Source organism: Engystomops pustulosus, chromosome 9 (genome assembly GCF_040894005.1).
Source record: "Engystomops pustulosus chromosome 9, aEngPut4.maternal, whole genome shotgun sequence".
In the NCBI taxonomy this organism is placed as follows: Eukaryota; Metazoa; Chordata; class Amphibia; order Anura; family Leptodactylidae; genus Engystomops; species Engystomops pustulosus.
The window spans coordinates 33,269,416-33,285,476 of NC_092419.1; the positions used below are offsets into that span (position 1 = coordinate 33,269,416).

The 16,061-nt window shown below is 44.9% G+C and overlaps 1 protein-coding gene across 1 annotated transcript in view; it reads left to right on the forward strand.

Moving 5' to 3' along the window:
• The first annotated feature begins 5,828 nt into the window (after positions 1-5,828).
• STK26 (serine/threonine kinase 26) overlaps positions 5,829-16,061 on the forward strand; it is a 44,110-nt gene continuing 33,877 nt past the window's right edge. The window contains exon 1 of the mRNA XM_072122913.1: positions 5,829-6,135. Coding sequence (XP_071979014.1) covers positions 6,094-6,135 — 42 coding nt within the window. The 5' untranslated portion in view covers positions 5,829-6,093. The remainder of the gene's footprint in view (positions 6,136-16,061) is intronic.

Consider the following 16,061-nt stretch of genomic DNA (forward strand, 5'->3'; position numbering starts at 1 on the left):
TTCACATTTATATCCAAGAAAAGAAATGTTATGCTCAGCATATCATAGGCCACATGATAAATACCTGCCCAGTGTCTGCTGGGTATTTAAGTATAAAGTATCCTGCTCTTTCACCCCTTAACCCTTCCATCCCCCCACCCCTCTGGTCTTGAGTGATAGCTCCAATCTTCCTCTGCACTACATTGGGCGTTATGCATCATTGTTTTACTTGTTTTTTTGTCTATGTGTGGCGTTGTTTTACCATAGTTGTCCATTGCACCAAATGAACAAAGGACAATGTAAAGTCACTTTGACATAGACCCTGCTCGCACCAAATACATTAAACTTTCAAAACCAGGTTTGTACAATTAGACTGAATTCATGAATTGCGATTTTCCGTTTAGGTGCAAATTTTGGCTCAAATTTCTGGTCTACGTGCTGCGACTTTTGAAGTTTTGTTGCAACGTTTTCTGCGACTGTTGCAAACAACCCATATAGCATAAGACACTGCCAACAGATTTATCAAGCTGATACAAAGACAGAGAACTATTACCCCCCAATGTGTTTTCCAAAAGGCAGAAAATAATATTGAATTGATTTAATAGAATTGATAATATAACCCCAGTACTGTGACATCACTGTGTGTATTATCCCTGAACCATGACATATACAAATATAATATTACATTATAAAGAACATACAGTCATATGGAACAATAGGAGTAAGGACCCTGCTCACAAGAGCTTACAGTCTATGAGGATGAGGGGGGTGACACAAGAGCTTACAGTCTATGAGGATGAGGGGAGTGACACAAGAGCTTACAGTCTATGAGGATGATGGGGGTGACACAAGAGCTTACAGTCTATGAGGATGAGGGGGGTGACACAAGAGCTTACAGTCTATGAGGATGAGGGGAGTGACACAAGAGCTTACAGTCTATGAGGATGAGGGGGGTGACACAAGAGCTTACAGTCTACGAGGGTGAGGGGGTGACACAAGAGCTTACAGTCTATGAGGATGAGGGGGTGACACAAGAGCTTACAGTCTATGAGGATGAGGGGGACACAATAGCTTACAGTCTACAAGGGTGAGGGGGTGACACAAGAGCTTACAGTCTATGAGGATGAGGGGGTGACACAAGAGCTTACAGTCTATGACGATGAGGAGGTGACTCAATAGCTTACAGTCTATGAGGATGAGGGGTGACACAAGAGCTTACAGTCTATGAGGATGAGGGGGTGACACAAGAGCTTACAGTCTATGAGGATGAGGAGGTGACTCAATAGCTTACAGTCTATGAGGATGAGGGGTGACACAAGAGCTTACAGTCTATGAGGATGAGGGGGTGACACAAGAGCTTACAGTCTATGAGGATGAGGAGGTGACTTAATAGCTTACAGTCTATGAGGATGAGGGGTGACACAAGCGCTTACAGACTATGAGGATGAAGGGGTGACACAAGAGCTTACAGTCTATGAGGATGAAGGGGTGACACAAGAGCTTACAGTTTATGAGGATGAGGGGGACAAAAGAGCTTACAGTGTATGAGGATGAGGGGGAGACACAAGAGCTTACAGTCTATGAGGATGAGGGTTAGACACAAGAGCTTACAGTCTATGAGGATGAGCGGTTGACACAAGAGGTAAAAGAACTTGTATAATGGTCCAGCCATTCTTCATAAGGGAACAATATAAAATAATTTAATAAATAATGTAATAACTAAAAATTCTGCTGCTTGAACCAGCTATCAGCCCCATCTTATTTACATGGTCCAAGGTGAAAAAGACTGCAGAGAAGCCTGGAGCTTGGTATATATCCGCTGTTTGCCGGATAACAGACGGGAGGTAGGACATAGGATTGGTGACATTTCATGCAGTTAGCGAGTGTGATAGACTTGCCTAAAGAGATGGGTTTTAAGAGCACGTTTGAAGCTTTAGAGGGTGGGTATTAGTCTGAGAGTCCGGGGAAGGGCATTCCAGAGACTTGGAGCAACTCGGGAGAAGTCCTTGAGGTGTGCATGAGAGGTTTGAATTAAGGTATAGATTAATCTAATATCACTGGTGGATCAAAGAGCATGAGAAGGGCGATAGACTGAAATGAGAGAAGAGAGATAGGGAGGTGCAGCATTATTCAGAGCTATGTGGATGAGGGTTATTATTTTAAAGTGAATACGGAATGAGACGGGCATCCAGTGCAGTGATTGGCACAAACTGGAGGCATCCGTGTAGCGTTTGGTCTGAAAGACGAGCCTGGCTGCTGCATTAAGAATAGATTGTAGAGGAGAGAGTTTACCGGGTGGAAGACCGATTAGTAGGGAATTACAGTAGTCTAGTTGAGAGTGAATCAGCGCAACAATTAGCATTTTAGAGGTTTCAATTGTCAAAAACTTTGACATCACCGTGTGTATTATCCCTGTACTGTGACATCACTGTGTGTAATATCAATGTACTGTGACATCACTATGTGTAATATCCCTGCTCTGTGACATCACGGTGTATCATATCCCTGTACTGTGACATCACCGTGTGTAATATCCCTGTACTGTGACATTACTGTGTGTAATATCTCTGTACTGTGACATTACTGTGTGCAATATCCATGTACTATGACATCACCGTGTATAATATCCCTGTACTGTGACATTACTGTGTGTATTATCCCTGTACTGTGACATTACTGTGTGTAATATCCCTGCACTGTGACATTACTGTGTGTAATATTTCTGTACTGTGACATTACTGTGTGTATTATCCCTGTACTGTGACATCACTGTGTGTATTATCCCTGTATTGTGACATCACTGTGTGTATTATCCCTGTAATGTGACATCACTGTGTGTATTATCCCTGTACTGTGACACCACTGTGTGTATTATCCCTATAATGTGACATCACTGTGTGTATTATCCCTGTACTGTGACATCACTGTGTGTATTATCCCTGTATTGTGACATCACTGGCACCATTGATTGCAAAGGGATAGTGATTTTGTCACTGATTTTGCAAATACTCTTGTGTGAACTGGCCTTTACTATTTCACATTTGAGGGAGCGCTATCTTCAAAATAATAAAATCAGTGATGGATTCAATGCATCTCTATTTGCAGTATAAGGGATGTACCGTATATACTCATGTATAAGCCGAGTTTGTCAGCACAAAAAATGTACTGAAAAATGTCCCCTCGGCTTATACGCGAGTCTTAAAAAAAATAACCCACTTAAAAAAAAAAAAACTTATATACTCACCCTCCGATGTTGGCGCCTCCTGTCTTCTTCCCCGCGGCTCCTCTTCTTTCTTCTGTTATGGACGCGGCCATGTTTTCTTCCTGCCCGGCGCATACTATGACGTCAGCAGTGGCCGCGTCATTGTATGCGTCTGCTGGAAGAAAACATGGCCGCGTCCATGAGAGAAGAAAGAAGAGGAGCCACGGGGAAGAAAGAAGACGGGACACGCGGACATCGGAAGGTGAGTATATAAGTTTGGGGTTTTTTTAAGTGCTGGGGGGGCTGGCTGTATACTACTGGGGACTGGCAGACTGTATACTACATGGGGGCTGGCAGGCTGTATACTACTGGGGACAGGGTGGCTGTATACTACTGGGGGCTGGCAGACTGTATACTACATGGGGGCTGGCAGGCTGTATACTGCTGGGGACTGGCTGTATACTACTAGGGGCAGGCAGGCCATATACTGTTGGGGGCTGGCTGTATACTACTGGGGGCAGGCTGGCTGTATACTACTAGGGGCTGGCAGGCTGTATACTACTGGGGGCTGGCAGGCTGTATACTACTGGGGGCAGGCTGGCTGTATACTACGGGGGGCAGGCTGGCTGTATACTACATGGGGGCAGGCTGTAGACTACATGGGGGCAGGCTAGGCTGGCTGTATACTACTGGGGGCTGGCTGGCTTTATACTTCATGGGGGCAGGCTGGCTGTATACTACATGGGGGCAGGCTGGCTGTATACTACATGGGGGCAGGCTGGCTGTATACTACTGGGGGCAGGCTGGCTGTATGCTACTTGGGGCTGGCTAGCTGTATACTACAGGGGCCTGGTGGCTGTATACTACTAGGGTATGGCTGTATACTATTGGGGACTGGCAGGCTGCATACTACTGGGAGCTGGCTGACTATATACTACTGGGGGCTTGCTGGCTATATACTGGGGGTGGGCTGTGACCAATGCATTTCCCACCCTCGGCTTATACTCGAGTATATATGGTAACAGAGACAGACAAGAGGCCGACTATGAACCGTAACCTCAGCCCTGTGATCACATAGCAGCACATTCCCTAGTTATTTTGGTAAGGTTTATAACATAGATTCATATTTTCCATATATCATCCTTCTGGCTATCTATTGCTTTTCAAAAAAAAAAAAAATTCTTTAAGTTTATTATAAAATTATAATTAAAAAGGAGTTGGCCAGCCACAAAATAGAGGGGAACTTGCTGATAGGTTGTATCATGAGAACAGGGGCCCGTTGTACCCCAAATGAATGGAGGGGCACATCGGAAATGCATTCACTGAATACAGCAATCAGCTTCATGTGTGTCAGGTTGCTCTGTAAATTTGGGCCCATCCTCGTGATCTGTGGATAGAGGAAAACTTCATTATTCACTTATGATTGTACAACCAGTGTAACAGTTATTATGTACTGTTACTGTGCAACGTACACCCAACGGGGCTTCACCTGAATGGCTTTGTCCAGGTGAACAAGCTCACGATGGTCACGGCCAGCGAGGGGATGCAAGAAGAAGAAGGGGAGGCTGCAAGGTAGTGGAAGGTTCCCCCTGGGGCACTCCTGGCACTGTGAACGTGGTAATCTTCTTATATTGGTTATCCATGGCCTCCTTTCTTCTAAAATCAACCTTTAAAATTATGCTAATGAGCCCACAGGGTTCTGGGGGGATTACTAGAGCCCTTTCACGCTGCCACTTCACTACCCTGCTTCCCACTTTCTGCCCGGCCAAGCAGCATATGTGTCTATGGGATTGTGCAGCCGGATATACGTCCCCATAACGTTTGTTTGTAATAAAAAGTTATACAATTTTCCAATATATTTTCTGTATCAATTCCTTACGGTTTTCTAATCTCTGCTTGCTGTCATTCTACAGAAAGCTTCTATGTCCTCTGGAAGTAAACATAGTAGCTTTCTGTAGAATGACAGCAAGCAGAGATTAGAAAACCGTAAGGAATTGATACAGAAAATATATTGGAAAACGTTTTAGTATAATAACATTAATTTGCTGAAATAGGAATACCCCTTTAAGCAAATCAGCTATACTATTAGGTCTCTTACGCACAAACCCACAGAACCTGTCTTGTACGTAAGCGGGTATACTGTACACAGCTCAGTGCACTACACATAGCACAGTACACTACACACCTCACAATATACAGTACACTATACACAGCACACAGATGTACACTATATACAGTACAGTACAGTGTACAGCACACTATATATAATATACAGTATATAATATGCAGTAAACACAGAACACTATAGACAGCACTGTATACAGCACACAGTACATTATATACAGTACAGTATACAGTACAGCACACAGTACACTATATACAGCACAGCACACTATACACAGCACTGTATACAGGCAGTACACTATATACAGCACAGTATACAGCACACAATAAGCTATATACAGCAAAGTGCAGAATACACAGCACACTATATACAGCACACTATATACAGCACACTATATACAGCACAGCACACTATATGGTACGTTACTGGGCCGGAGCCGCCGCCTCACTGTCACCTTTACCTCCAATACCAGATGACGAAGTTCCAGGAGGGGGCGGGGTATGGTGACGTCACCGGCGCCTCACGTGACCGGCTTTAGTCGGGCTCCACCCTGCGCACAAGAAGCTGCCGCAACCTCCCGTCCTCTCCCAATATGGCGCCGCTCGCCTGCTGAGATCTCCCAGCGCCCCCCGTCCCTACCGTGCACCGGGACATGCTCACAGCCGGATAGTGGCAGCACCGAGCCGCGCAGCCTCTCCTCCTCAGCAGACGTGGGCCCGGCTCCCGGAGCCCCCCGGACACAGCCCTCCTCTCACCTACAGCCGGAGCAGGAGGCCGCAACGCCGCCATGGCTCATTCCCCGGTAGCCGTGCAAGTGCCTGGGATGCAGGTGAGAGGCCCTGCCTGTGCTCATGTATGCGGCGTGTGCTGCCCCGGGAGCCTTCCCTCCAGTCACTTCTACAGGGCACAGCTTATGCCATCTATTCTTTAAAGGGGAGTTCCACTATAACCACAGCCCTGGTATTGAGCTCCAGCACTCATTACGGTGAAGAGGTTCTGATCCATGAGCAGGGCTCCCAGACCCTTAATTATGGGCCCTGCTGCTCCTGAGCTTCATTGATCCACTGATCTGTCATTAACTTCACAAAGGTGGAGTTTCCCTTTAAGAAGAGTCAGGTTATAGTGCTGAAGTAGTATTTGTGTGTGACAACTAGTACAGATCAGCGCCCCCGTCATAGGCAGCCAATGAAAAGTTTCAAAGCTTCTCCACTAAGTTTCCTTTGTTAAGAAACTTGTATTGTTATGTTGGTCGGATGTGTCATTCCAGCTGTTGTGATACTACTCCCAGCATGGTCTGCCAGCTGTGGGTACTCCGGCTGTTGTCAGGCTATAAGTGTTGGCATGATGGGGGTTGCAGTTGTGTAACAGCTGGGGCGCTGCAGTACACAATCTGTTTCTGGGAGTTGTAGTTTCACAACAGCTGTAGTGCCTGTGGTTGTGGGGTGATTCTAGGAGTTGTAGTTGCACAATACAGATTGACTGTCTGCCTGTGGGGGCATGCTGGGAGTTGTGGTTTCCTTCTTGGCTGATGTTAGGAGTTGTTGTAGTATGGCTTTATTGTGGCTGTCAGATAATTCTGGGAGATGTATTTTTTAATAGCTGCAGTGCTTCTAATCCCTACAAAAGCCAATGCAACATTCATTTTATCTGAGTGGCAGTTCTACTATGGCTGTCGGCGCATGCTGGGAGTTGTAGGTCTTCTATACCTGGATTGTGTATGGCTGTCAGCGCATGCTGGGAGTTGTAGGTCTTCTATACCTGGAGTGTCTATGGCTGTCAGTGCATGCTGGGAGTTGTAGGTCTTCTATACCTGGAGTGTCTATGGCTGTCAGTGCATGCTGGGAGTTGTAGGTCTTCTATACCTGGAGAGTGTATGGCTGTCAGTGCATGCTGGGAGTTGTAGGTCTTCAATACCTGGAGCGTCTATGGCTGTCGGCACATGCTGGGAGTTGTAGGTCTTCTATACCTGGAGCGTCTATGGCTGTCGGCACATGCTGGGAGTTGTAGGTCTTCTATACCTGGAGTGTCTATGGCTGTCAGTGCATGCTGGGAGTTGTAGGTCTTCTATACCTGGAGAGTGTATGGCTGTCAGTGCATGCTGGGAGTTGTAGGTCTTCTATACCTGGAGAGTGTATGGCTGTCAGTGCATGCTAGGAGTTGTAGGTCTTCTATACCGGGAGAGTGTATGGCTGTCAGTGCATGCTGGGAGTTGTAGGTCTTCTATACCTGGAGTGTCTATGGCTGTCAGTGCATGCTGGGAGTTGTAGGGCTTCTATACCTGGAGTGTCTATGGCTCAGTGAATGCTGGGAGTTGTAGGGCTTCTATACCTGGAGTGTCTCTGGCTGTCAGTGCATGCTGGGAGTTGTAGGTCTTCTATACCTGGAGTGTCTATGGTTGTCAGTGCCTGCTGGGAGTTGTAGGTCTTCTATACCTGGAGTGTCTATGGCTGTCAGCGCATGCTGGGAGTTGTAGGTCTTCTATACCTGGAGAGTCTATGGCTGTCGGCGCATGCTGGGAGTTGTAGGTCTTCTATACCTGGAGTGTCTATGACTGTCAGTGCATGCTGGGAGTTGTAGGTCTTCTATACCTGGAGTGTCTCTGGCTGTCAGCGCATGCTGGGAGTTGTAGGACTTCTATACCTGGAGTGTCTATGGTTGTCAGCGCATGCTGGGAGTTGTAGGTCTTCTATACCTGGAGTGTCTATGGTTGTCAGTGCATGCTGGGAGTTGTAGGTCTTCTATACCTGGAGTGTCTATGGTTAAATGGCTGAAGTGCCTCTGCCTTTCATAACATGCTGAGAGTTGTAGTATCACCATAGCTGAAGTGACTGTCCCCGTGAGGCTATCCTGGCAGCTGTAGTTTCTTTATAGCTTGAGTCTCTATGGCTGTGTCAGTATGTTGTGAGTTGTAGCTTTGCAGCAGCTAGAGGATTTATGGCTTATTGTGCAACTACAACTCCCAGCATCTGTGCATGCTGGGAGTTGTAGTTTTAGAACAGCTGTTGTGTCCTGCTAGTAGCTGTAGGTTCACCATATCTGGTTGCTGCCCCCTGGTCTGGTCCTCCCTCCTGGATACACCTGGCGTGTAGTGACCTCACTTGTTTGTATATACATAGTGACATGTAGCAGGTCTTTGTGCAGGTCTCTGTACATTGTGCTGGGACCTGGCAGGGGCCGGGCCTGGTGTAATCGCTCACTCTCGGTTACACACTCCTTATCGGGCTCTTGGTGTGTTTATTGGGCTTGTTATATTTGGCCTTTAGCTGTGTCATTGTTTGAGGTTTGTGTCTCGGAGTATTTTGCATAGAGATGATAAAGGTGTATTTATGTGGCCATAAGCGTGAGATTTGTTACAAGGAAGTATACATTTATATATAGCTGGGTGTGTAGGTACAGGAACCTATCTTCATGTGCTATTCTCTTATCTGCAGTATAAAATGCCATGACACGATATTATATTACTCGCTTTTCACCTTAGACTTGAAGCTGACCTTAAGGGTAGTTATTTCCTAGCCTTAACATAGACAGGTAAAGCCTCTGTTCAAGTGTCGGGGCAAAACTATTTCTATTGTCAGATTCTATCTGGTCAGTTATGGTCCTAGCAGGACTAAGTGTAGGTCCTGCTTCTTACAAGAAGGCTTAGTTCATAGTTAAGATTCCTGTAAAGGAAATCTACCATCAAAATCCAACCTAAAGACTGTGGTAATCCTCTTATGTCTGTTATCCAAGGCCTAATTTTTTCTCAAATCAACTTTTAACATTATGCTAATGATCTATGGTAGTGTCCCTGGCTTATCATTCTTGATTTGGATGGTAGATTCCCTTCAAGTGAGGGAGAATACTCTTGGGCGTGCAGCACTTTTTGATATTTACTCAATGCTTCACAGCGCGAATCAATATGTCATGACCGTCACCTGTTCTCATGTCTTGAGTATCTGTTATGGCTGACTCCCTTGTTGTGTATTTCTATCATGTATTTAGTATACACAAGTGTTACCGCTCCATGAGATGTATTATAGAACCCCAATTTAAAGCTCAATGCACTTTATGACATTAAAGGAAATGTTATTAGTAGACATCATTAGAAGGCTAAATCTTTTTCCCGGATACGGAACTGCACTGTACTGTTCCGGCGCGGCGCCATGAGCCCATTACCGTTTATGGGGATTGTATATACGTCCCCCATACAGCCATGTGAATATAGCCTAAACCATACATACCTGCAGAGTGATGTAAAGCTGCTGATGCAGAATCTTTTCTCTTGTAGGCATGAAACTGAACTAGACAAAAATCAGCTTTTAAAATCCGCTAATGTGACCCCCTATGCATGGCACCCCTCCAGTGTGTCTCTAGCTAACGCGTCCTCCCTCCCATTCCCCTGTCGGTGGTGTCGCGGAGCTCTCGGGAACTGTACCGCATGCACATGGCAGCCTTTGTCAGCGCCTTCAATGCAGCCGGCTGTGCACTACCGCTGACGACTGCGCATGCACTACAGTTCCCGAGAGCTTGGTGATGTCACCAGCTCTTGGGATGGGGAATGGGAGGGTTTGACGTCTACAGGAGTCAGAGCCTCATTAGCATAATTGTTAAAGCATAGATTGTTGTCTAAATAGCTCGATTTTATACCTACAAAAGATCCTGCTTCAGCAGCTTTACATATGTCTGGTTTATTCCAAGTACCTATTGAGGACTGTTCATTCAACTTTCCAGCCACCCTGCATGCCAAGAAAGTCTGCATTGTTGTATTACTTTCCCTACAATCCTGCTCAGAGTTCTATAAGTTTTAGGAATGTTATAGTTTTTGCATTATATTTGTGAACCTAGAAGATCAGGATGAGCAGGGCTGCTAGATAGAAAAGTGCGACATTGTACGGAGTTGTGAACTTCTACAAAGTGGAATAAGTTTAGAAGTTATGTAGATAAGGGATAACAAGGTGATCAGTTTGGGCCCAACTGGTGGGAGCCGTGTCATCTGGAGGACTGAATCATACTCTATGTGAGTGCCAGGGGTAGCCTAACATAGTGCTCGGCTGTCTTCAGCACTCCCATAGAATTGTATGGAGTGGCAGGGAGCATTTGGATACTCCGATCACCCCATCACGAACTGGTCACCCCCACGTCCTTTGGATGGGGGATGACGTCTAAACTTTGGACAAACCCTTTACAGGCATGTTCACACATTTTTGCGTTTAGAAAAATAATGTGAGCAGAGCAGGGGGGCTACTCCTGAGTGCAGGTGTGATTACTGCTCCATATACCTGTATGGGACTGACCATTTTGTCTGGTTCTTTTGGTCCTATACAAGTGAGTGGACCCGTGTTAAAGTTTTTGTCCTGCATAGCCAGCACTGGATCTATCCCTTAGGTTCTTTCCATTTATGGTCCACCGCTGACTACGTGTCCTTAGGCGACGCTCCAGGGTTATCAGTGCTGTGTCTGTGCTATGTTAGGCCTCACATCTGCGAGATAGAGGGGGGTGAGAGAGACTACGCTATAAATTATCAAAACTGCTTAGGTGTAGGGAAATGTTGGGCCGTGTTGTATTACCTGGTATTTTTCCTCAATTCTTTGCTCTTCAAGGTCACCATTCAGAAGTGACATACAAGTGCAATATCAGCGCGTTGTCTTGGTCATCTTCCAATCCTGATAAACTCCCATTCTAGTGAGGATTTTTGTCACCTTGTCCGCACGTAACAAGCGCATGAAGTCTAAATAACTTGTCGTCTTCCACGTTCAGTATTCATGAGCTGTCACATGTCTCGTCAAGTCAGCAAATGCTCCTAGATATGGAGTGATCGTCTGCTGTACATATTTCCTGCAAATTAATACAAGAAGTGTCGTTATGGCGGCGCTAGCCCAATGGTGTGTCTAGCATGATGTGATATACCCTGTACTATTCCCCTTAGCTTGCATTGTGTCCTCATAACTTGGCATATTCCTAGCACTGCAGCAGTACAGCTCCGCATAAGGGAGCTCCAGCTATATAGCCCTGGGAAACCCCCACTACAGCTATACATGGCTATCAGAGAGAGAAGTGATAATTACAAGTGGATAATGTCATCTATAACTAAAAGCGGCGCTCTGTGTTCCAAGAAAGAAAGAACTGTTTTAACCTAGTGAATCAGCTGCTGCATCATGGAAAAAAAATATTTATCTATATCACTGTACTTATATCCTGCAATTTTTATTCTACTGGGTTTTGTATGGCTGAAGTTTGGCTAATTATGCAAGGATTTTCTTATACAGCCCTTACCACACTTCAGATAACACATCCATAGGAGACATCATTACATCACTACTGACAATAGATGATGTCACAGCTTATCTCCTCCCCCTCCCTGTACAATGACCTCTATATAGATAACTGACCCATCATTACATCACTACTGACAATAGATGATGTCACAGCTTATCTCCTCCTCCTCCCTGTACAATGACCTCTATATAGATAACACTGACCCATCATTACATCACTACTGACAACAGATGTCACAGCTTATCTCCTCCCCCTCCCTGTACAATGACTTCTATATAGATAACACTGACCCATCATTACATCACTACTGACAACAGATGTCACAGCTTATCTCCTCCCCTCCCTGTACAATGACCTCTATATAGATAACACTGAGCCATCATTACATCACTACTGACAATAGATGTCACAGCTTATCCCCTCCCCCTCCCTGTACAATGACCTCTATATGGATAACACTGACCCATCATTACATCACTACTGACAATAGAGGATGTCACAGCTTATCTCCTCCCCCTCCTTGTACAATGACCTCTATATAGATAACACTGACCCATCATTGCATCACTACTGACAATAGATGATGTCACATCTTATCTCCTCCCCCTCCCTGTACAATGACCTCTATATAGATAACACTGACCCATCATTGCATCACTACTGACAATAGATGATGTCACAGCTTATCTCCTCCTCCTCCCTGTACAATGACCTCTATATAGATAACACTGACCCATCATTACATCACTACTGACAATAGATGATGTCACATCTTATCTCCTCCCCCTCCCTGTACAATGACCTCTATATAGATAACACTCCTCGGTGTTGCTCGGGTAGAATTCGGTTTCTTGCAGCTTTCGGGTTTCCCGTACTTTGACATGGGTAATTACATTCCTGCTGCACTATGATGACATGGATTGTTTTATGGCAGTCTGTAGTCTGCGCCCTCTACAGTCTGTAGAAAACTGTAGGACATTGGGTCCTCTGCGGTTGTATCTTCATGTAAGGATGTGTTCACACCACTGCTCCAAGATGCTCTGTATTGGAGGTGCTGTCAGTTTTGCTGAAGCTTGTACAAACCACGGTGCTCCCTGATATAAGTCGTTGTATGTTGGATTTACCTAATGTGAACAGGGAGCAGTATGGGTTATGTTATACACAGACGTGTCCTACAACATTGGTCTTCCCTCCCCGTATATAACATACTGTACATCTGGATTGTCTAATGCCTTTATGTCTATAGCATCTATTCCAGTTGTCTTGCCTCTTTATGATAACACTACAGTTTGTGTGGTCCGATCCGGTATACTAGCCAGAAATGAGGCGTCTGACAGCAGAACTGGACTGCACAGGGTTTGTTTGTAGTCTGTGTTGCCATAGGGCTAGATAAATGCTGGAGATAAATCAGTAGGTGATTGCAGCGTGTTTTTTCCTCCTACAAGATGGATTTGACTTCACATAGATTGCTTGCAATATGTTGTTGTGCTGATCTAGATAATGTCTATGGAGGGGGGGGGAGCACATGGTTAACCCTGCTCTGTGTCTTCCAGTTTTCAGCCCTTGGGGTGGGCTTAAAGGCCCTGCTTTAGCCATTGACTGGCCTCCTCTGACATGGGACATCACTTACGTTTTCCAGGAGACTTCCTGGGGTTGTCACCAGGGCTGAGGAGGCCACTCATTGTATGAAGTGGGCCCTTTCCCTGCCCCTTACCCCTAGCCCCCAATCTTCCGCCTGAAAAACTATTTTCCACCGAGTCCCAAAAATCTCCCAAAAATGTATGGAGCATTGGGGTTTGTAGACCAGCCCTATCCAATGTCTGTTGTTAAATGGTAAAAATAGTGGTTGCTTTAAACCAAGGAATGGTTGCGTGTACCCAAATCATTGGTGCCGGTTCTAGATCACAATATGTAAGAGGTCCAGTGCTGCTTGTTGCTGTGCTGTTATGCCATTCTCTGTGTATATGTACTTATGTACTCAGTACAGGAGCCTATAGGCCTAGGATGCCTATAGGACATAACTATGGTCCAGAAACCTAAAGGTGTGGCGGAGGGCAGACAAGTGGATCACAGTCTGCTTCTGTCCATTTAGGATGCACTACAAGATCTATTATGGTCCAGTGCTCAGGTTAGAGATCTAGCAGACGTTTGTTAATAGTAATAATAATTCCTTTATATAGCGCACACAGATTTCGCAGCGCTGCACAGAGCTTGCCGGATCGGTCCCTGTCCCCAATGAGACTCACAATCTAATCGCCCTACCAGAATGTTTTGGAGTGTGAGAGGAAACCGGAGGACCCGGAGGAAACCCACTCAAACACATTTCTTGTTTTGCGGTTTCTAAATTCTGGACCTAGACCTTGGTGAAGTCGTTATACTATACGTACAGTCTGTGCATAAGTTGCCATATTGCTTCGGCATTGTCCCCGTCTCCAAATCTCCATCAGGATCGTGTGTTGCGAACTTGTTCATGTTTGCTGGGGAAAATGTTGCAGCTTTTAGATATCGGTGCTGAATATAATTATGCAAAAGTGTTGCTGCAGTTTTCACCTTTGCAACAATTGGGGTAAATTCCATTACACATCCTCAATTTTTATAGCTTTTGATTCCGCTGTGTATTTTTTGTGTGTGTGTCTGGTTAAATATGACCTGAGTCTGCACAGAAGGCTTGTCTGCTCCTGTGGCTTGGATATAATCTATGACGTGAGCGCCTCCTCAGTCTTGTAGAGCGAGTCAATGGGTTTCTTTGACTTTTAATAATGCTGGGGACCTTAGTGCACTCCTGTAAATGAGGAAGTGCTATTACTTCTATTCTTGGCTCAGGCTCTTAGCTACTAGACAAATATTGTCCAATCTTCCAGTTCTGTAATATTTTTTTTTTTTTTTTGCTTATGTGGCTTGGGTATTAGGTAAAATAGGTTGTGAATGTGGCTTTGAGATGGGTACATGTGCCTGGACTTTTCACAACATGTTTCTTGGCATATTCTGACAGCACCTTTTATTTTTCTTAGCCAGATGTAACTTTAAATTCTTCAGTGAAATGAAAAAACTCTACATAAAAAAATTATGTAATTTTAAATAATAAGGCGTGAGAAATCCCCATATAAATCCTTATGGTAATGAGGCATGTGGCCTCCCAAACACTACTATTCCTGTCTGGATCACTCCCCTCACCGTCAGATAAGCAGGAGAGAAGGATGAGCTGACCCAGGTAGGTTGGGGAAGTAGTTTTAGGTAGAGGTAACAGTTCACGTGCATGTGCACATCCTGCCTCATTTGCATATCGGTTAAAATGGGAATATCTTGTCAACAACAGAATGTACAGAACACCCAATCTAGCAAATTGTTAGTTGGCACATGTTTGGCCAGGAGCAGCAGTCCCCGGATGCTGGGGGTTATGGATTCGGCTTGTTAGGAGGTTGCTTTTATGTGATTGAGTTTCGGTAGTGCATTTCCCCCTTCAGGAACACTCGCCCACCATTAGCTGTTCTATTCTGTTCACAAATTGTTTGCCTCTGAAGTGGTTTGTTCTATTCACTATTGGCGATGATTCTTAACCAGAACAATATGCGGCTTCTGGAGCTGGAACAGTCGTACATGAGTTATTGGCGTGACACTGCATTAGTGCTAGGAGTTGTCGGAGTGATCTATGGTTTCCCTGCTCCTCCAGGAGATTCCCCGCTGACACATTGTCTTCGTTTGTGCACAACTCTTTTGTGTTTTGTTAGAATTTTATTTTCAGATCTGTTTGTAGAATGTGTCAGATGTTTCATTTTTACATCCTTGTGGTTGGTTAGATCTACTCTTAAAGGGGTTATCTGCATTAAATAATTAGAAATTACTATATAAATTGTGGTCTTTATGACTGTGACCAGGGGTCAAGGAACCCACTTCATCCAATAACTGGCTTCCTCGGACCATGGAGCAACGCGGGAAGTGAAATCCCCTGGAAAATAGAAGCAACATCCTGTGGTCTGAGGAGGCCAGACATTGGTCAGAATGGCTTCATTTCAATCCTGGAATTTTTGGTTTGATGGAGGCCCAGAAAATTATCGGAGCAACATAGGATAAGAAAGTTCGGCCTGTCCTTAAATGAGCAGTAGTTACAGTAGTACATGTAGTAGTCGGAGAGAGAGATGTATAGCATCAATGTAAACAGGAAGATACAATATCTGTAATAAATTATCCTAACCATCTACATAGATTTATCCCTATGTAGTGACTAGCCTGAATCATGTTACCATAGACTCTTGTATACTTTTATATATACTAGGGATCCGATGGAGAAGTGGCAACACAAAATGTTTTACCTAGCATTTTATTAAAGACGTTATGGGAAGAAAAGAGTTTGGTCCATATTTTCCCCCTTTTTTGCACAACAGCTTCTGTTTAAGGAAAATACCATCAAAATCCATCCAGGGACACTTATTCCTAGATCCTGGCACAGTGACACTGGTAACCCTCTTATGTTTGTTATCCAATGCCGCCTCCCTTCTAAAA